A 23,332-nucleotide genomic window follows, 5' to 3' on the forward strand; every position below is an offset into this window, starting at 1 on the left:
GCAAAATGTTACATTTGGGGACCAGCACACTTAGAGAGCAGAGAGCCACAAAAGTGCCTGAAAAATAATTGCATTATTTTTAGTGGCAGCAGTAAGAGATGCACACATCAGGTTGAGGGGACAACTCAGAAGTACTGAACCAATCTGGAAATGCTAAAAATATTGTTCCCCCTCCAGCAATTGATCCTTTGAGCAGAGACAGAGGCACTGGCAGGGAGGAAGATCAAATGAGGATTCCCATCTCTCAGCTGTAATAGGCTCGTTATCAGGACTGGCAAGAGTTGGGTTGGGGTGAGGGGCTAACAGGGGTCAGCTGGGGGCTGTCAGCAGAAGGAGGAAGTTGGCAAAGGGCGGCGTGGAGCAGGGGAAGGAGACTCAGCTCCAGCATCGAGCACCACAGAGCAGAGGCCGTGTGGAGAATGACTGAGAAATCAGTATTAGTTCTAGAAGCCGTTGCCTTTGTGGTTTTGTGAGCCCAGCAGCCCCCATGGGCGCTGGGGCAGGGGAGCGAGTCTGTGCTTGACACACGTGTTTCCCATTGAGAGCTGACGCCGGCCCAGTAGGTGGGAGTTGGCCTGACAAAGGCGTATTGAAATACAGGCAGAGTACGGTTTCAAAGCAGTCAGAAAAAGCACGGGAATGCTGTTCAGGAAATTCTTCAGGCATGGGCAGGGACTTGGCTGCAACTCCGCAGTTGGAAAATCTGACTGGGGCAGCTTCTGAACACAGGCTGGGCCTGCTCAGTCCCTGCAGGCTGAGCGTCCGCCCCCTTCCAGCCTCTCCACACGCGCCTGGATCGCAGGGGATTCTCTTCAGCCGCTTTGTGAAGCAGGGGAGAGGTAGGGAACTGCTCAGTTCTTGCATTTCCAGGCTTTCTCTTGGCTTTCTAAGCCTGCTGTTCGTTTGCAAGTACTCTGTGTGTTTGTGTGGGGGGGTGGGGGGCGTGGGGAGGTTGTGTGTATGTGTGTGAACAAGTTAGAACTCCATCACTTCAACATTTGGTGTGGGGTTGTCATCTTTTCTTCCCTCAGCCCCCTTCAAGAGGTGATTTTCGGCAGTACACTTTGGAAAGTTAGGGTTAAGCTGGCAACAGGACTGTGAAAAAGAAAAGTATGTGAACTCTTGTATTGTCACCCTGCTCCAACAGTCTGCAACTTCTCTGTGGGGAAGGACAGTTCGTTGGCAGGAAATATAATTTTAGATGAAACTGTCTGTGTTCTTTGCTTTAGGAGAATTTGGAGAGGGACATTTTTAGCAGAAAATGGCTCTCATTTTAGAGGAAATCGGCGTTTGAAGTTTCTATTTTGGATCACACTTTCAGAGTGTAGGGACAGATACGTGTATATGAGTTCCTGGCATCTTTTATTATTATGTGGGATTTTGACTGTCATTAAGGAGCTCAGTGATATATTTGCCTAGAAATATGCTGGATCAACATTTGTAATTCTGTTTCTAGAATAATTTTCAATCTTTTCTGAATTGCAGAAGTAACTGGCAGTTCTTCCCTCAAAAAGAAATACTTCTGTGTTCTATGAAGTATAGACAACTAAAGAGTCACAGAAAACAGTAATTTACTCAAAATCATTGTTAAAAGACAGACATATAATAATGTGAATTTTATTTCATTGATCAATTGATTTTATTTTACACCTTACTGAAAAGAGTGATTTTTTTAAAAAAATCAAATTTTGGGTAATTCTTTTTCATACATATCAACTATAATGCAATACAGAGTTTTACCCCTCCCCCGAAAGCTACATCTTATTCTATACTTAACATTTAGAAAATACATAGCATAATTGCACTTAAGAGCACTGTTCAGTTCTGAAAGAGCTGGACTCAGTCTCACTACAGCTTTGTGATTACTGGCAGAACCATCAGCGACAGCAATGGTGTTTTCTAAAGGGGCCTTGGCCAAGAGTCTGGCTGGGGAAACAGATGAATGAGTGGGTTCTTGGCTACCTCTTGAATAGCAGAAGAGTGGCTAGAACTCTCAGGGTGGACCTCAATAAAATAGGTGTGCATTTACTTTGGTTCTAAAATCTCTCAACAAGTAGCTGATAGTAGAGAGTTAGATGAATGGGTGAATAAAGAGTGGGGCGGCTGGACTTTTTCATATCTTTGTCTGCATAAGACCTAGGATAAGTGCGCAGGCATTGTGTTTTGTTGGTGGCAAGTCAGCCCTCTCAGCCAGCAATTTTATTTTCTCCACAGTTTTGCACTTGGAGGAGGGAATTAGGAAGTAAGTGACTGGCAGCAGGGATTCTTATTCTGAGAGATGGCACACAAATATTTTCTCCATGAATGTCATCTTTGGGTTGGGTTGGGATGAAGAGCACTTGGAAACTGTTGGACATGGGATAAGATAGGACAGACAGTGACTACACTTGGGTTGCCTATGGAGTGAGCAAGATGCCAAGAGATTAGGAAAGAACATGAACCACAGCCAAACACACTGCCAGTGAAAAAGGAGACTGTGAGCTCTAATTTCATACTCCTCTAAATTTAGTGTGCGTTGAGCCTTGAGCAGAGCAGGCGTGAAATAGCAACTTCAGGTTACAGGGGTACGAACAGCATTGCCTGAAACTTGGAAGAAAGTCTATAGTTGCCCTGTTTTAGAAGTATATGAGGGGAAAATCAAGTTCCCTGGACATTTAAAAAGGAAAAAACAAAAGAGGGGTGTGGGAGGGTAGAGAAGAAGAAATCCAGGGCAGAGGTACAGGCTACAGGGAGGGAGGAGTGGCCACACCACAAACTGGGCAGCAGGGGCAGAGGGAGATCTGTGCACAGGAATGAAACATACATACTAGAATAGCAAAGCCCAGCGGGCACTGATTGGTTCACCTTGAAGTGTGTGGCTAAACCATGGCCTCAGTGAGGAGAATGGTTTTACCATCTTCACAGTAGAAGACCCCACAGTCAGTCTGCCCCACTGTGCCCTCTGGAAGCAATCAGAAAGCACATTTTGTAAGAATGGCATTGCCCAAGGGTTCAGATTTCCTAAGTGAGGAGGGAGCAGGCTCCTAAGGCCTTATTTTTAACCCATATTTGTTCCGTCCAGAGATATTTCTGCTGGGAGTGATGAGTGAAGGGACCAGGTGGAGATGGGGGCGGGATGGCAGTGAGCATAGCTTGTTCTAGGCCCTACCCGTGTATACTTCATCCTTAAGACAAACATTTGAAAAGGAATATAGAATGATACATATGCTTTATTTTAATGCCTGAATTTATTTAATTTTATTTCTTTTTTTAATTTTTAAAAACCTTCAGGGGCACGTACCACATTGTTGGTGGAAGTATTTAATATTAATTTCATAAGGTGAGGAGGTTCATGGAATTATGGATTTGACCATCTGGAAGGGATTAGGGCCATCCTGTGGTCCAGAAATTCTTGAGTTGGGTAATATAAAGACTCCTTTTAACAGGGTGAGGGAAAAGATCCACACCCCCATTGTTGATTTAACTGCTTTTATTATACTGCAATTTAAATATGTACAAACCAAAAATACCCACTAGGGAATCACCTCTCTATTTTAATCATTCTTTAGCATCTATAAGACTAAAATGAATTTATGAATTAAATACAAAGTAAAGTAATAGTATTCAGACTATCAACATTGTTATTTTAGGTAGAAGATGCTTTACTGGAATTTAATAAAGCCTCACCATGAACATGGGACTGACAGTTGTCTGGAGATTATTTTGATTCTAGACACTCATACTCTTATATCCTGGATATAGACTTGATTCTTCCATGACTTTTTTTCTCTTCAAATGTACCTTCATTTGCATGCTATGGTGTCCTTTGATCTGCACCTTGAAGGAGTGTTTCATTTTGTATTATATTACACTCTGCTCCTTTTTCTATTCATGACAATTAGAATCAAATCACTTATTGCCAACATGATTGTACACTGAATACAAATGCAGACACCAGAACTGCATGGTAGTAGCCATAGGTCATGAATTGGATCTGCGTTTCCTAGGACAAAATTCGGGTAAATAAAATAAGTACATCAAAAGAAAAGAGAAAGAAAAGCACAAGAACAAATTTGGCAGAGAACTCTCAGAGTCCTGAGAAAATCTGAGAATCCCTGGTGCCTTGGAGACTCTACCTTAAGAGGTACCGATTTTGGCCAGTTCTGGTTCCATGGAAGAACCTCTGCAGGAAATAGGAAGGAATGGCTCTGGAAACACTCCATCCATCTTTCTAAATAGCACAGCCACTTTTATTTGTTTCATATATTGGGGTTTTTCAAGAGATTTCATTTGAAAAGAGAGTTTTAATGCTGTATCAGTAAAGATTGCATTTGGCTGCAAGTAATAGAAACCCTGCTCATAGAGTCGGAAAATATAAAGCCTTACTTTTTGTGCATATAGATGTAGACTACACCTGGACAGTCCAGGACTGCTGCGGCAGCTGAGCGATGTCCCTAAAGACCACAGTTTCCTTCCTGCTCCACTGTCCATTTGTTCATCTCCGTGTGTCATGTTCAAGTCAGGACAAAGGTGGCAGGACATAAAAGGGAAAAATACTTCTCCTCATGAGCCTTTGCCCCTTTAATCAGGAAGGGACACCCTCCCACATAAACTTCCCCTCACTTCTCAGAATCCACACCCAGAACTGGGTCATGTGCCTACTGGCCCCATGCAGTTTCATTACCAGGATGGGTGGAGGTCCTCTGGGTATGTAATAGGAGCCCACAGATCCAGATCAAGAGTTCTAGCACTGTTCTAAGAGTCCATTGCTTCTATCTTAAAGAAGTGAACACTGAGACTAGAAAAGATGGGTTACCTGCCTAGAGAACATAGGCGTTCAGAGACAGTGGCAGTGCTTCTTGTTCCTTGACTCTGAGTCTGGAGTGGACTACTTGTTATGTGTGTTGGCTTAATAATGAGAGCTGACTGATACTTTGGAAGCCATGCTACAGAAAGTAACATAATAGAGTCTTAGTATTAGAAGGTCCCTCAGAAATCACCTGGTTCCATGGTTTCTCAAAACCTCCTGAATCAGAATTTCTGAAATTAAGAGTTGGGGAATCCCTCTATTTTTAAAAACTCCCCAAGTTATTCTGTTGAAGCCAACCAGACACTGGCCCACAGAACTGAGTTGGTTTAATACTGTTGGAGCTAAATCATTATTTACTACAACAGTGCCATTTATAGCATCACTGACAGATGTCAGCCAGATGTGTCAGTAATTCGTTCAGTGATGGAGAACCTCACTGTGCTGCGAGGCAGCTTGGGGCATTGTTTCTCATCTCCAGCCTCCTCAGATTGGGCCAAATTTGCATCTCTGTACTTTGTAACCTATGGCCATTGTCATATTCTCTTAAGGCACATTTGAGGGTGGTAGTAGGACCTGGTACAGAAGTGAGGTGAAGAGAGGGAGTAAGGGTAGCGGGGGTCAAAAATCTTGGGATAGGCTCTGAGTCCACTAAGAGCTGGCTCTCAGTCTTTCCATCTGTAAAATAGGATGAGATGCCTGTAAAGTGTTTTCTCTTTCTCATTTTCTATGGTTTTTGTTACTCTCAGGCTCTCCCATTTCTTTATGAATGTCTTGAACTCTTTCATCTCTCCCTTATCTTTTCCTGCACTTTTTTTTTTTTACCCTTCTCTGAACACATTCCAAGTAACCTCCTTCTGACAAAAATACTGTTCCCTGAATTCAATTCCACTCACCTGACAAGGGCGTGTTCCATGAACAGGACACTCTACATCTGTGAACCAAAGGGGCAGAGGGTGATTGTAAGTGAGAAGCAGCCCAGTAAGAAAGAAGAGTGAGTGGAAGGTGGGGTGATCTTGTAGCAGAAGGAGAGTGATTACATTGTGAAGTGAGCCCAGGCTGCGAGGCATACAGACCTGGACTGTGACCCTGACTGTGTGACCTTGGACAAGTTACATCCTCTTGGTGAGCCACAATTGTATCATCTTTAAAATGAACATGGTAGCATCTACCTCATAGTATGTGTGAGCTTGTGCTTAGACTGCCCTTAGCATGGTGCCTTGCACACGGTAAGGACTTAAGTATGTCAGCTGTATATGTTTAACATTATCTCAGCATGAGGCAAACTGACAAAGAATGAAATAGGCAGATCAGATGATAAAATGAGACATTGAGACAGTCAGCCGAGGAGGGTTTTATGCTGAGCGACCCAGGTTACTTTTTCTTTGTTGCCTTAATTTCTCTGAAGTTTCCACTGTCCTTTTTCTTTCACCTTTGCTGCCACACAGAAAGGTGGTCATCTTTCTTATGGTTTCAGATTACTTTTGTCAAGTGTGAACTACCTTCTGTAAAGGAAGTTTGACTCTCATGCGTCTCACTTGCTGGTGCTGTTTCCTCTGACTGGAGTACTACTCCCAGATGTCCTCATGCTTTACTGTCTTGCTCATTAATGATTTTTTCTCAAATATCTCCACCACAGAGAGGCTTTCCATGACCGTCCTACAGACAGGAGCCTCCCTGGTCATTACCTGTCCCCTTCTCTGGCTTCACTTTTTTATTCATAAGACTTATCCCAAGAATAAGTATGACAAACAAGATGTTTGTTTATCTGTTTATCATTTCCTCCACTAAAATGTAAGGTCCAAGAGGCAGGGAATCTGTCTTTTACCACTGAATGACTAGTGCCAGCACATGGTAATACCCGTAAGTATTCATTTGTTTAAATGAGCATTGGTATCAGAAAATTAGTGGAAACAACCTGTGTTCACCACTAAAGAGTTGATTAAATATCATGTGCACATACAATTTAAAACTAACTTAAAAAAAAAAAAGATTTCTGTATTTTTTGTGGGACTATCCCTGAGCTGTGTAAATGGACCAACTTAGATTAAGAACAATAGAGAGAAAATATGCCCTTCTTTCTGTGAAAAAGAAAAACTTAAATGTGTGTATGGATGCTTTGAATGTATATATTGGATAAAGGCTGTATGTGTATTGAACATTTCTTTAGAGGTAAGAAGAAGGCTGGTAATAGTTGCCTCTGTGGAGAAAGGCTGAAAGTGTAAATGAAAAAGGTTTTCTTAACTGTATCATCTTCAGCTCTTTTAAATGCGTGCACTTGTCTAATTTTTTGCAGTAAAAACTCTTCAACACTTACATATTCCAATTCTTAAAAAACTAAAAGATGAAATGCCTCACTTTTAAATTAGTCCAAATACTTGTTTAAATAGAACATGCCATTCCTGGACCATTTCATACAAATAGGCATTTACTTTTCTGGATGATTGTTATATCAGAGCTAAAAGTGAGGAGTTTATTACCACTGTCGAAATTGTGCCAAACACTAGCTATCCAAGACTGAAGCCTCGTATGGATGGCTGAATGAAAACAACCCTTGAAAAGCAGGTAATTTTAAATCTGAGACCTCAAAATTAACCTGGTAATGGAAAACTATTTACGTGCCAAGATAATCCAAAATGACTCAGATTTACAACACACTCTAGAAACTGTAATGAACCTGGGAGAGAACTTATTCCTGCTATTTATGTAAACTGGTTACAGTTGTAAACAGTGATGTAATTCATGTTGACTTTTAAATGTTCTGGAAGTTGTAAGGTGCCGCAGCAGCGTTAACAAACCCTAGCTCACTTGATTTGTATCACTTGTCTTATTTCTAAGTAAGTGAATGTATTTATTAGCCTAGCCATGTTAATTCTGTACTCTTCCCATAACGTAGAAGGCAGAGTATAGTTAGTCCACAGCTTCTCTCTGCAAAGCCCTCCTTTACCCTTTCCTCTGAGCTCATTCAGTGCCCACCCTGCTGGCCATCCTGCTTAACTTGAGGGTGCTCATAAGGCCAAAATGCTTGCTCTGTCCTCTGCTGGAAAATTTGTTCTACCTCTAGGTCTCGCCTTAATTGTCATTTGGTCAGAATGGCCTTCCATGACCAGTGTGGTTCACCCTCTACTCTCTGTCATGGAACCTTCTTTGTTTCCTTCCTCCCACCTAACTTTAGTTCTAATGGTTTCATCCATTTACTTGTTTACTGTCCATTGTCTCTCATTAATATACAAGCTTGATGAAGACAGAAATATCTTACCCTTCCTTTTGAAGACCTAGATATACCCAGGATCTGCTGTGGTACCTGGCACATAGTAGATGGTCAAAGATTTTTTTTTCTGTTTAAAAAACAGATTGAGATCGGGGTTTCCTCCACAGCCAAGTCTGTGCTTTGCCACGTTTCTTTGCCCCACGGTGTGTAACTGTACAGAGAGTTGCAGTCATCACTCCCATAAGTCCCCTTACGGAATAAGACATTATGAAGCCTAGTGGGTGGAAGAGTCTAGCAAGCCTTAATAAAACGCCTGCCAATGCTTCCTTGTCCTCAACCCTATTAGTAGAGTGGATCATGGCCCATAAAATTTTATAGGCTCCAGAGAAAACTCATCAGGAAACTTGATAGCATTGATGTGTCTTTAGAAGGTTTACTGATTGTTTTTTAATCATCCCTCAAAACATAATGCATTCTTGCACAGCAGACTGATAATGCAGATACTGTAACTGTTTCTAGATATCTCTTTTATTTGGGGAGGAAATAAAGAGAACATGTGTTCTTCTCCTGAAGAAGAATCCAGCTGAAACAAAAACACAACGCAGGCAGAAAGTGATGGTTTCTAACAGTATTATTCTAGAATAGGTGTTCAGCCTCGTGAAATGTGCCAGCTGTGTATGTTTCTGCCCCAAGACCTTCCATCATCCTAATATCAACTGATAAAATGTAGGAAGGAGGGCACTAGAAGATCTTCCAGTAACTATTTGGTACCTACCAGATTTAGGAAGGGGAGTGAACATGGGTATGACCACTTGAGTATGACGAGGCTGGTCTCTGTGTTAAGATGTCAAAGTCGTGTCAAAGTCTTGGGATTTAACATTTTGAAGGTCAGTGTGGGAGAGCCTTAAGCTGGGCATTTAATGTGACTTCCTAAATTAGACGGGCAACAGCTACAGGGTCCAGGTACCACTTAGGCTGGGCTTGGCTCAAGGATCTTTGTAAACACGTTATAGAGAGCATGGGCTTTGTACAAATCGTATGGCTCCTGTGACTGATGTTGGACATTTGTGAGGCCGTTGGAAAAACCTTCCGGTAGCAGAGTCACTGAGGTCTGGGTGGTGTGAGCAGTGTCAGAAGTGAAACCAGGCCACACAACCTAGGAGGAAGTTCTTCCCAAGTCCAAGTCATAAAAATGGATCCTGTCCTTGAGACTGTCACATTAAGTTAGTGTCAAGGCCTTGATTCTGTCATGCTACATGATCTCAGATATGAAGATTTGGATGCGTGAGACCATGAGGTTAGAGCTCAAAGCCATGCTTTTAAAATGCCCATCCAGAATGACCTTCTTTGGAAATCCCATGTGTGTTATACTTGGCAACTATTTAATTAGCCATGGTTATGGGTGGTTATTATATTATGACATTGCCTTGATGATTGGTGGTTCCTCCGTATTAATTAAAGCAACAGAAAGTTTCACTACATTCGTTCTCTGGGAAATATAATCCTATTGCATTTTGTGTGCAAAAAAACATTATCTTTAAGTCAACTGGATTTGTTTATGAACAGGTGAACGCTGAAAAGAGCCTCATGAAGGAGCAGAGTAATGCTTTGTAGTTAAGCCTACTTAACATCAATATATCATAGTCGCATGTGCCTCAGGAAACGGAGGCACGTTGTGTAAGTTTTCATTCCTTTGCTTCTGATCTTATAGATGTTTACTTATTACTGGAGGATATGCTCTGCAATTTAGCATTGGCTTGATTTTTATTCATTCACTGAACAAATATATGCAATTGTGTGTGTATATATGTATAATTATACATACACATGCATAATTACATATACTTACATAGATGCATACACACACACATTGTTTAGGTGCTACTAGAGTTCAGAGAAGTTTTAAATACTTGGAAGAGTTTGGGCTATATTCAGAGAGGTGACATATATCACTGTAAAATATGCTGTATGACACTGTAAGAAGTTCCCTATGACTGATGGAAAATACTGTTGTCTTGTGATTCTTAAGAAGAGAGTGTATTTGCTTAGAAAGATTCTGTTTTCAAATTTACGTGCCTGGTGCACCGTCACAGATAAAAGTAGGCCTCTTGGGGAGTATATTACACTGATCAAGGTTCACTTTTGCTAAATTATTCAGTTTTTGAGAATGCTTTGATGCATGATTGGTATAGAGGGAGGGGAAAAAATAAGAGTGTTAATCACATCAAAAGACAAATCTTTATTCTGCACCTATTGTGGTCTAGGCATTGCTATACTCTTATAAATCAGATTATCACTCCCTTGTTTCAGATTCTGCCATGGGTTTTCAATGACTTTTCAATAACATCTGAACTTCTTACTATAATCTCCAAGGCCCAGCCTCATCTGACTCGAGTCAACTTTTCAGCCTCATCTCACTCCCATCTCTGCTTCACTCATTACAGCCAGTCACACAGACCTTGTCTGCGTTGGGACACTTGCCTTTGCTTTCCTTCTGCCTGAGATAGTTTTTTTTTTTTTTTTTTTTTTTCCCCCTCCCCTCACCTTGCTGTCTTTATCTCGTCCTTCAAGTCTCAGCATAAATGTTACATCCTTAGAAAGTTCTCTCTAGATGAATGTATTTAAAATACTTTTCATCCTGTGATGCTCTCTTTAACATTACCAGATATATTTCAGTGTAGATACCTCCCATGTTTCGTTTGGTTTCCAAGCGTTTACTGCACATAGTCCCCCACCACCCGGCCTGTGAGCTTCATAGAGGCAAGTTCACTCTTCTTCCTTGTGGTATCTTGAGACCCTTCCCACCGTACATGGAATTTGATTGACAATCAGTCATTTTTTGATGAGGGAGTAGACGGATGAAAGACATTTAGATAGGTCCAATTTGAGATGGAAACTGGAGTAAAAGTGGTAAGTTGAGTTTAATTCTCATAGAAGTACAAGATGAAAGTATGACACTGGACGTTGTCTCTGAGATGGGAGCAAAAGAACGCTAACCCATAATGTGAACTTGGGAGAAAGAGGCACAGAGGAGAGTTTGGAAAGACAGACAGTAAATCAAAGATAGAGGGAAGAAGCCAGAAGTGTCATGAATATCAAAGAAGGACACAATTTCCAGGGGAGGAGGGGAAGTTGGCAATGACCAAACACCCAAGGAAAATGGGTGTTAAGAAGAGTACATTGAATTTCGATCAGGGACATCACTAGTGATTTTCGAATGGGCCATTTCAGTAGATAGATGAGAGTATGAGGTTTCTAGCATTTGCCAAGGACCTGGAAACCTGGGCACCAGTAAGAGTGAAGTTAGGCAACATGTGGAGAGGATTATAAAGGTAAGCTAAGATTCTGTTTAATGCCAAAGAGATTTAAAAACCAAGCACCAAAGGCTGCAAAGAGCATGATATTCAATATACTGCTGAAAGAGGTTAATGGAAATGAAAGCTCCAGGGTAGGAATGCAGTGAAAACGTGAGGGATGGCAAAGCATACATTTAGGATACGGGAGGAAGATGGGTAATCCTGTGAGAAATCACACAAGTAGAGGCAAAGATGGCCCAAGGATGCTTTTTTTGTGTTGGATGTAAATTCGTGTTCTTAAAACGTGGTCCTTGGGCCTTTTATATCCAGAATCAGTTTTGGTGCTTGTTAAAAATACAGATTTCTCAGATGCACCCCAGACTTACTGAATTATTCCTTGGCGTGAAGCCTAGGAATCTGCATTTATTGCACTTATTGTTTGCCAGGGTGGTTCTCACACATTCAGAAGTCTGAAAATCCCTCCCAGTGGAACACAGATAAGCGTACCTCTCACTGAGTTCAGCTAGGGAGTGATGTCTTATGATGATGTTCCACTGAGGTTTTGATGTACACTTGGGGTTCTTTATGGGACGGACCAGAGGACTCTCCAGGTTTGGTGAAGCCCGAAGCTTTAACAATTTGTGGGGCTGTTTTAAGGGAAAAACTAAAAAAATTAGAAATACAAACTCAAGTTAAAAAAACATGACTATGTACTTAGAATGAGGAAATTAAATTATTAATTTTTAAAAGCTGACCTATCATAAAATCCAGAAAAAATAATATTAATTAACTATCTGACATACTTTTCCTACAGTTTTTGGTGGCATATCCTTTGATTGCCTCTTCATATGAAGGTGCTACCACTTTTTCTGTAGACAATAGAAAGATAATTGTCTCCTATGCTGATTTCAATAAAACTTTTTAATTATTGATAGTTGTGAAGCATAAAGCATGCAATTTTATGTACAGAATTCAGACACACGGTGCACACAACCTGAAAACACAAGAATTCTGATTAATTCTCTTTTCCATGATTTCCATAAGAAAAGAAAAACCGTGGGGAACATTTATTTTCTGTGCTGCATTGAGTATATTCTTGACAGGAGAGAATTTCTGTTTTGACTGGGTGTCAATGAGAATTGAATTCTACACTTGAAATTTTACGTAACTGATGATTAGAAAAAAATTTCCACCTAGCTTCTGTCTCCTCTAGTATCCACGTATTTCTGGTGCTGGCCATCATAGGACATGTTTACATGGCAATGTGTCCTTTGGTCATGTACCTTCATGACAGCATGCTTGGTGAGTCGGAGCCAAGGATGGAAGGAGAATTCCTGGAAGACATTCTTATATGAGGGGAGCTAGCATAATGTACCTCTACAGGGAGGTGTCTGCAAACCATGTAAATACATACCACTGCACCCAAACTATGTGAGCCCCCAATTCAACTTCCTCTTATTCGGACCTTCAAGATGCATGTAAATCCTCCAAAACAACGCAACATAAGGGGAAGGTGAAAAAGGGTCTTTTTCATCTTACTTTAGTTGAGTTTTACAAAAATGTTTGATGGCTGGTTAATACACTACTAGGGCCCCTTCTGGGGCCACGGAAGGGACTTGGATGAGGGAGGACCTGAAACTTCAACTTTATTCCCTATACAGCAGATTTCTCCCAGGAAGGACCAAAAAGAAACACAGATTGGAGTCTGTCTTTCCTCTTAAGTTTTTATTATTTCAACATGTTTCTGTTTTTGACAAGAAAAATTAATGTACTCAGCTTATCTAAGTTTTCTTTTTCTAAGCAGGATTATTTATAACAGACGTATCTGTTACCATATTGTTTGGCTGGCAACACTTTGTATTATTTTTTCTTTTTTTTTTAAATAATTTTATTGGAGTATAGTTGACTTACAATGTTGTGTTAATTTCAGGTGTACAGCAAAGTGAATTAGTTATACATATATCCACTCTTTCTTAGATTCTTTTCCCATATAGGTTAGTACACAGTACTGAGTAATAGATTGCTTTACAGTAGTTCCTTATTAGTTATCTATTTTATATACAGTAGTGTGTATATATCAATCCCAATCTCCCAATTTATCCCTTTCCCCGCCACCGCCCCCGGTAACCGTAAGTTTGTTTTCTACATCTGTGACTCTATTTCTGTTTTGTAAATAAGTTCATTTGTACCATTTTTTTTTTTTTTTTTTAGATTCCACATATAAGTGATGTCAACACTTCGTATTATAATCATTTGTACAAAATGGCCTCCTTCCTCCCTCCTTCCTTCTGTCTTTCCTTCCCTCCTTGAATTGCAGACTGGAATGTTTTGTTTGATGTGACTCCTTAAAGTAGGCAGGAAGTATGGTGCCGGTGCAAGAGCCCTCATGACATACAGAATCAGGCACTACACCATGTATCAGAGGATCTGGGTTCCATCCCCGCTCAGCTTCTAATTCACTATGTGGCTTGAAAGGTCACTGCTTCCCCTTACTGTCTTTGAGCTCCTCAGCTGGTCAGTTAACATGGGGGGGGGAAAGTCAGTGGTTTCTAAGAGTCCTAAGGTTCTGTAGAAGTGCTTCAAGAGTGGCCAAGCCCTCACTCTTGCTTTAAGCAAAGCAGCTCTGCTGGTCTGCTTTATACTCTAGAATTTATTTCAAGATTTTTGCCTTGAAATGGTTGTATTATGAAAAAAAAAAAAGAAAGATATAACTGATTCATTTTGCTGTGCAACAGAAACTAACACAACATTGTAAATCAACTATACTTAAATAAAAGTCAATTAAAAAAAAAGCAGCAGCAGCAGCAGCCAGGGAGGTATCTGGCTTAATAACAGCAACAGCAAAAAAGGCATTTTAAGATAAGCTGTCACAAATGCCTGGAATGACCTGGGGAGCTTTCCAATTCCATTGTAGAGCTCAGAATTTGATTTTGTATCTGTTAAAAGTTTGTTTGGGGTTCTGCTGCATAGTCAGGGTTGAGACATTATTCTAGATCAGTGGTATGCAACCTTGTCTACACTTTAGGATTATCTGGGGGACTTTTTAAAAAATTCCTTGTGATTATTATTTAATTAACCTGAGTGTAGATGGTTTAAAAGCTCCGCAGGTTCCTCTGATGTACATCAGGATCGCAAAATCCGAGTGGAGATAATCATTGCATCTGTCAAGTTCCAATCTGTGTATGAAAACAAAATCACATGTATGATGTCCATATCCACAGCCTGATAAATATTTATTGACCATGTCACTTCCATTTTATAGCTAAATTATGTAATGCCCCCATCGGTTGGGATAAATGTCAGAGAAAAGGCACCTGGTGTGCCGGCAATATCGCTAGCTTCTGTACACTCATTTGTCAAGAATTTCTCACTGTTCTTCACACCTGCAAGGGTCAAAGACTACAATTCTTGTCCTTGCCCTGCCACAAACCCTGGAGCCGTGCACAAGTGTGTCAGCTTCTCTAGTCTTAAGTCAGCTGACTCATAGAATTAATTGATTAGAATCAAAGGACCTTGCAGATAGGATTCTAAGATGTTGTGATTATTTCCTTAATTTACAGAATATGATTTAATGGAAAAGAAAGGCCTAATTTCCTTCAGACTTGTAAGACATTTATTTTCCCCTCTTATTGATCTTGGTGTGTGAAAAGGTCAGTGAGAGATGACATTGTTGTGTTCCCCGTGTTGTTACAACACAGCCCTGGTCTGCAGAACTGTAAGGGGCTGAGTAATACAACTGAGATCCCTTCATAGTGTGAAGCTCAGTGCTTGGCTGGGAAGCCAGGGCTTTGGGAGACTGAAGTGGAAATTTGCAAGGATACAAACAAGAAGTTGCCCCTGGTGTTTGGCTTGGACTTTTGTACACACCCAGATGGCAGCAGATTTCATAGTGGATGGGAAATCATTCATTCATTCATCATTTATGCATTCATTTTTTTTCACGTATTCATTCCACTCACATATGTTCGAACACATACTCATATTAGGGCCTGATTTTGGTGCTAGGGGAGTGTTCACAATGACATAGATGTATGTAGATCTTCATTGAGCATTTGAGTTGACCTTAAGTGAGAATTTACTTGGTTTTTCAAATGGAATTCCACTGATGCCTAAAGGCCATGAGTCCTCTGGGGGATTTTTAGATTTTTTTGTGTGCATTTTAGTGATTATCTAAAAACCATACAATAAGTATATTCTGAACCATCTGGAAGATGACCTCATAACCAAGGTTATGATTTTAGGGCCTACATTTTGTTTGTCACCATGGTCACTTTGGCACCATATATCACTAATGTAAGTGCTATTGACTAAGGTGAAAATAAGCAGAGACAGGCCTTATTCCTAGAGAATGCAGTCTGCCTACGTGAGGGCCAGATGAAGTAAAAATCCCCAAATAAAGCTTGTGCAGTCATTTGAAAGGAGAAAAGCAGTAGAGGCCATGTTGTCACATGGCTCATGGCAGAGTAGGGATGCTGTGCTCAGAGGAAGCACAGGCTCCGGACGCGCAGGCTCAGCTGCCATGGCTCACGGGCCCAGCCGCTCCACGGCATGTGGGATCCTCCCGGACCGGGGCACGAACCCGCGTCCCCCGCATCGGCAGGGGGACTGTCAACCACTGCGCCACCAGGGAAGCCCTCTATCACCTTTTGAAGATCCCTGAGTCAAGTGAGGCTTAATCTATGTGCCCATCAGCACCCCCTTTGAACTCTGGAATGGAGGGAAGATCAAATTTGTTACTTTTGCCACTAACTTTTTGGCAATACAGAATGATTGCAAGGACTGTCAACCACTGCGCCACCAGGGAAGCCCTCTATCACCTTTTGAAGATCCCTGAGTCAAGTGAGGCTTAATCTATGTGCCCATCAGCACCCCCTTTGAACTCTGGAATGGAGGGAAGATCAAATTTGTTACTTTTGCCACTAACTTTTTGGCAATACAGAATGATTGCATTTGAGATCATTTTACCTCCCCCCTCCCCCAAATCAGCTGCCTAAGTAGTAGTAGTATACCACCATGAAGTCCTCTCCCTGAGGACTTTGAGTGGCTCCCTCACAAAGATGTTGGAATTCTAAGAATCATTTGGAAAATGGCTTCCTACGGGTCCCTCTTCTCCTGTGATATATATATATATATATATATATATATATATATATGTGTGTGTGTGGCTGTCTCAGTGCATATCATGAGAGATGTCTCATGCAAGCTCATGCAAGCATCCAGAGGAGCCACTCTTGTCCAGGGGAAACATATCTTTTTAGAGTTGTCAGGAGGGTGGAAACATATAGACAGCAGTCAGCCATAACTCTTCATCAGTTGATTTTTTTTCCATTCTTTTTTTTTTCCTCTCTCTCTCTCTGAGCAGTTTAATGTGAGTGCTTCTCTCTCACCTCATTTATTTCAGATGCCTCAGGAACAGTACACCCACCACCGGAGCACCATGCCCAGCTCCGAGGGACCACAGGTATACAAAGTGGGGATTTATGGCTGGCGGAAAAGATGCCTGTATTTCTTTGTCCTACTCCTGATGATTTTAATACTGGTGAACTTGGCCATGACCATCTGGATTCTCAAAGTCATGAACTTCACGATTGTAAGTAAAACCACATGGTTTTCTTTAGATTTCCTTGGGGGAAGGGAAAGCATGGGGCAAGAAAAAGAAATGTGGAAAATGATGGCAATAGGATTCAAATAACCTGCGAGCTGGTATCTTGGTGAAGAAACATTGCTGTTCAGATTACACGTGGGGATTGACTTCTTTTAGATCTCGATTCTTCAGAGGCTGGTAATCCACTTTTGAGGCATTTTCCTTCCTTTATGATCCATCGTGTATGCTTTCCTTCTGTTTTGATAACTGTGTTTCTGTAATCTGTAGCTTACGAGTACTTTGAGTAAATAATCCAAGGAGAAAGATGGGATAGAGTCCAAAGTAGTAAGTTTTTCCAAATTTTAATAGTGATTAAGAAAGTTTTTGTGAGGTAGGGATTGAAACATCAGAGTAAAATTAGTCTTTGGGGATTATCTAAGAATTTTCACTGTCTGTTTACACCTGGTAGCTCATTACTATGGTTCATGGGGCGTTTCCTCAATTTTCAGGATGGCAGTTCTCTTTCCTACTGCTTGGGTTGAATGGAAACGAGAGTGTAGCCATGTTACATTTTTTTAAACAAATTTGTGTTTATGCTTCTTTGAAGAATTTCTTGCACTTAGGACCACTCTACAGATTGGACATTTACTTGTTGAAGTTCAAATGAAAAGAAAATCCTGGCAAAATGATTTCTGGAGTTACTCTGAGGTTTTTCCTTAGAGCTTTTCTGGAGATTATAACAGTACAAATATTATAATTTCTCTTATTAGTGATGGCATAGTGGGCAGTAATCTGCTGCCCTGAAAACACTTGCCTTTCCTCTTGTGATGGCAGGAGTAAGTAATTACATTAGCAGTAAAGAGAACTCCTGTTTGATAAGGAAACGTGACCATAACACAATTAAGAGGAAGGTTTTCATGTGAAAATTCAAAATAGTATAGAAAATCCAAATATATGCCTTTCCTGAATTACAAAGTTTACTTTTATCCTTAACACTCTGTGCATAGATAGACTTTCTTGCCTTTACTCAGGCCATTTCTTCTCCTTGGGCTGCTTTTCTGCATCTTTTGTGCCTGGTACAACCCCTCCTTCATGCTTCTGTAGCCCCATTAATGTATTTCTTATTATACTGATCACTCCAGGTAATACTTTTTATGTGTGTTTCCCAGGCAGGGTGAACTTTGAGAATAGCAAGGGCTGCATCTCTTTTCCGAGGGCCTCCATTCACCACTCATGGGAGGGGCTATTGGTACTTGACTCCTGAGGATTCTGTAAACCACGGTTAGAAACAATGCATCAGAATGGCTCATTTTTTTAATTGAAGTATGGTCGATTTACAATGCTGTGTTAATTTCTGCAGTAGAGCAAAGAGATTCAGTTATACATATATATGTTCTTTTTCATATTCTTTTCCATTGTGGTTTATCACAGGATATGAATATAGTTCCCTGTGCTGTACAGTAGGACCTTGTTTTGTATCCATTCTGTATATTCTGTATATACTAGCTTGCATTTGCTGACTCCAAACTCCCAATCCATCCGTCCCCGACTCCCTTCCCCTTGACAACCACAAGTCTGTTCTCTATGTCTGTGAGTCTTTTTCTGTTTCATACCTAGGTTCATTCCGTCATATTTTAAATTTCACATATAAGTAATAATATATGGTATTTGTCTTTCTCTTTCTGACTTCACTTAGTATTATAATCTCTAGGTCCATCCATGTTGCTGTAAATGACATTCTTTCATTCTTTTCTAAGGTTTGGTAGTATTCCGTTGTATATATGTACATCTTATTTATCCATTCATCTGTCAGTGGACATTTAGGTTGTTTCCATGTCTTAGCTATTTTAAATAGTGCTGCTATGAACACAGGGGCACACGTATCTTTTTGACTTATAGTTTTGTCTGGATATATGCCCAGGAGTGGCTGGATCATATGGTGACCCTATTTTTAATTTTTTGCTGGACCTCCATACTGTCCTCCATAGTGTCTGTACCAACTTACATTCCCACCAACAGTGTAGGAGGGTTTCCTTTTCGCCACACCCTCTCCAGCGTTTATTATTTATTTGTAGGCTTTTTAATGATGGAGAATGGCTCACTTTTTAATACTTGCAGTAAACGCTAGGAAACTAAGCTTCTGTATGGTAATATTAAGTTTGGAAGATGATACAGGTCAATTTCCATGGGATTGGAGGGGTCTAAGATAATATGTTCTAGACTATTGGAGCACGTTAGCTTCTACTTCTAAATCAGAGTAGGTAAACACTTTTTGAACTTGGACTGACTTTATCGACAAGCAAACTTCAGAGAAGTATTTTAAGCAGCAGAGAGAGAAAGATGTGATCAGATTTGTAGTGTGGATACTTGCTCAGGTGAGGATGCAATATAATGGAGAAAGTTTCTCAGTGTTTGGGCCTCTAAAAGGTGTCCTGAGTCTGTTTGGTCTTAAATCCAAGGGACCATAGTTGTCTTTTGTCGATATACATGTTCTGTGATGTTTTTATTTTGTATTTCAAAGCTTTAAAGTATAAAACCTTCTGTATTGTAATATAAAATAGGAGAAGACTGAAGTTAGGGAAGTAGAATGGAGAGTAAAGATTCAAAAAACATTTAAAAGATGGAAGCAACACACCTCAACTACTGCTTGGATATAAGAGTTGAGGGATTGGAAGACACTCTGGAATCCGCCCCCCCCCCCACCCCGGGTTCTGGCTGGTGAGATGGTTGGATGGCAGGACCAAACTAAAACAGGATAGAATTCATTACCTTCCCACTGGAACTTAGCTGGGACTCGTGAATCCCCCTAATTCCCTGTTTGGGGCTCTTTTTGTTATTTTTAGCTAGTTTGAGGTAAAGTTAATTTATAGAACCCGAAAGAATTGAGGGTGGATATGGTGGAGAATATGAAGTCAAACCCTGATAACCGTGATATTATACAAATATGGCTTCTCGAGTGTGCTTTATCTGGCAGGCTTAATAGTGAGAGGTCTGTGTAAATGTATATTGAGTGACAGTTCACTCTGGATGTATGGGAGCTTGGGGAGCAATATGATATTAAGGTAATAATCTATATGAAATAGGCCATTTCCTGTAGTTAACTAAATTGATTGCCAAAGTTGAGAGTTCTTAAAGCTTTACAAAACCAGCTACTTACTAAAGTGAGAATAATGCCATGGTTAGCCATAATTGGTGCTTTATAGTAGTAATGCTTTTAAGCAAATAGAGCTGAAGTGTCAGAAAATTGGTCTTTCCCTGTACGTTAAAAGCATATTCTCTATCAATTACAGTATAATACACATTCTTTTAGAATTATAATTCTTTTCCACAAATAATAATTTACTGATAGTGAAGATCTTGGGCAAGAATGAGGTATTAACCAATGTTACATTGGTGATGGTGGGGTGAACGAACATAGGAAATCAATGTGACAACAGTTAAGCACTTTATGCAAGGTTTGTCGATAGGAAATGGTGATTATTTTGTGCACCTGGAATGTTTGATAATTTGGCGTTTGGAAAAGCTCACACTGTAATCAAACCCTCTGAGTAATGACAAACCAAGACAGTGACATCATCTGAAAGTGTTTCTGAGGACTTGGCAATTTATCCAAGATTGGACATCCAGAATTTTCTTTTCTGTTAGACTTGCATTTTCTGCCATCCCCAGGGGTATATGCTGGAAGAGTCCTTACATTATAACAATCTGGGAAAACATCCAACCAAGTTTTCTTTGTCCCAAATGTAAATCAGAAGAAAAACGAATTTTTTCTCCTCTGCTTTTAGAAGATTATTATGGTGTTCATTATTAAGCAGGACAGCATTATTCTCTCCTACTCTTCTCTATTATTTTTCCCTACTTGAAGGAGTGTTTGGTTTTCTTATGTTATAAACACCTGTAGGTTAACCTGTCCTAGTTTATCACACACTGTACTTTACAAGAGGACTAGAATTTATTAAGTGTGTTCTGTGCCAGTCACCGTGCTTGGCAGTTAAAAAAATCTGTCTTTTAATTTTCCAAACAATTCTACAAATTAGGTATTATAATCTCCATTTTAGTAAAATAAAACCCAAGGCTCAGAGAAGTTGCGTGACTTCCTAGCAGACAGAGCTAGTAAGTCAAAGAACGGGTGCTTGACTTCAAAGCCCATCCCTGTCCACCATACTTTACCTGCTCCTGCTAACTGCTACAATGACCTGGCTTTTCAACAAAACTCTGAAGCTGCCAGAATGGTTCATCATCTTTGTTACCCACCCTCTGTCCTCCGATCACACATTTCCCTCCCAGCCAAGACATCCACTGACATTTCCTGCCTGGAGTAGTTTGCAGTAGTTCTGGCTTTTCAGTCCTTAACTCAGTTCTCTTTGCACTACAGCCGATGACCCTCTCCCTTCACTGCCTTCACCTTTTGTTTTAGCCCCTTGTTATGTTTATGTAAACATTTAATATAAACTTAATAATACTATCTGTGGCATAGGCTGGTGTGTAGACTCCATGAGTTAATGCACATTAAGCGTGTACGTATAGCAGCCACTCACCTGTAGGAAGAGTCTGTGCCGGCAACAGAAAGTCATGGGAGACCCCATACCACATGGCAGTGGTTAGGGGCTCAGACTCTGGACGCATGCTCTAGGTACACACCTAGGTTCTGCTACTTACTTTGGCAAATTTCACAACCTCTCTGTGCTGCAATATACTGGGAGTAATAGCAATACCTACCTGTTCTTAGGATTGTTACGGAGAATAAATGAGGTGATGCATGTAAAGTGCTTAGAAGTGGAGCTTGGCACACAGTAAGTGCCTTATGTTAGTGTTTGCCATTATCATCATCATCATCATCACCATCACCATCATCATTTACTGAAGGCTCATTTTGCACAAGACTCTGTGCCATAGCAACTTATAAGTATTATCTAACTTAATCCTTATGTGGCTAGGTATTATCATGATACCAACTTCACAGGGAGGAGAGAGGCTCAATAACTGGATTTGGGATCACAAAGCTAAAAAGTGGCAGAGTAGGGATTTGAATCCAAGCAGTCTGAGCGTGAAGCCTGGTTTATTAATCTGTGTGACATATCGTTGGGCAGTGCAGAAAGCCCTAGAACAAGTGTCAAGGAACTGGACACCTAGTGGGCCATGAACCACATCACCTTTTCCCTCTGGGGCTCAGCAAAGAAATGAATGCATTGAAGCAGGTGTCCTTGAGGACTGCAAGGCATCTTCCTGTTGGAACACTACAGTTTTGTCTTTTGAACTTTGCCTTGACCATGTGAGATCTCACTCTCTAGAAGGCTGATGCTTCTGACAAAGCATTCCAGCAGCCCAATCCAGATAACTTGGCCTCAAAAGACCTCCCCAAATACTGCAGTATTGAGCGTCTACACTATCATTTAGCACAAGTGGTTACTGAGTGGAAAAACTTAAAAGGCTTGGGGATTTTCAATAGGTGGCATGATCTCTTAGTCCAGTGAGTGTGAAATTATTCATCATTAGATGAAGTAGGAACCTAAGGAGTCACCTGCTCACACATCCTCATTTTGCAGATGATTGAACCAAAGTAGATGCGAGGTTGCCTGACCCAGCTTCAGCACTCCAGCCATGCCGGGAACTTCTCAGGAGCAGGGATTGCGTTCTATTCATCTTTGTAGGCATGACCCAGTGTCTGGTATGCAGTCAGCTTTCAATATGTGTTTGTGAATTGTCAAACACATTTGACAGTTTTGTGCAGACCACATTCATGAGATGATGGATGTCAAGTACTTGGTCAGTGCTGGGCACATGATAGGTCCTTGATAAATTATAGCTAGCTATACCTGTGTTTAATAGATATCCCCTAACTTCTCTTTCTCTTGCCATTCATCAAAATTACAAAATTCAAACCACTGTATTTGTGATTATTTAAGAAATGAATGTCCACTTGTTTAATAAAAACTTGTACAGAATTTTTAAATTTTCCTGTATAATCCCCCTAAAAACTCTATGAGGTAGGTACCACTGTTACACATATTTTACAGATGGGGAGTAGGAGGCTCCATGAAGTGCAGTAACTTGTCCAAGGTCACGCCGTTAGTCAGTGATGAAGCTGGGATAGGGTCGCAGGGAGTCTGGCTCTTGAGCCCACGCTCTTTTTTTTTTTTTTTTTTTTTTTTTTTTTTTTTTTTTTGTGCGGCACGCGGGCCTCTCACTTCTGTGGCCTCTCCCGTTGCGGAGCACAGGCTCTGGACGTGTAGGCTCAGCGGCCATGACTCACGGGCCCAGCCGCTCCGCGGCATGTGGGATCTTCCCGGACCAGGGCACGAACCCGTGTCCCCTGCCTTGGCAGGCGGACTCTCAACCACTGCGCCACCAGGGAAGCCCCAGGCCCACGCTCTTAATCAGTACACTGTGTTGCCCATCTTCCAAGTGCTGTTTTTCAGGAAGACAAATTGAATTTGTTCAGTGCAATGTCTAAA

At 40.8% G+C, this 23,332-nt stretch overlaps 1 protein-coding gene across 1 annotated transcript in view; it reads left to right on the forward strand.

Annotated features, from left to right (window-relative positions):
- Window positions 1-802: 802 nt before the first annotated feature.
- Window positions 803-23,332, forward strand: part of SGCD (sarcoglycan delta) — a 416,813-nt gene continuing 394,283 nt past the window's right edge. Inside the window, exons 1-2 of the mRNA XM_007452849.1 lie at window positions 803-839; window positions 16,695-16,883. Of these exons, the coding sequence (XP_007452911.1) occupies window positions 16,695-16,883 (189 nt within the window). The 5' untranslated portion in view covers window positions 803-839. The remainder of the gene's footprint in view (window positions 840-16,694; window positions 16,884-23,332) is intronic.

The sequence above is a fragment of the Lipotes vexillifer genome, unplaced genomic scaffold (genome assembly GCF_000442215.2).
Source record: "Lipotes vexillifer unplaced genomic scaffold, Lipotes_vexillifer_v1.1 scaffold697, whole genome shotgun sequence".
NCBI classification, from domain to species: domain Eukaryota; kingdom Metazoa; phylum Chordata; class Mammalia; order Artiodactyla; family Lipotidae; genus Lipotes; species Lipotes vexillifer.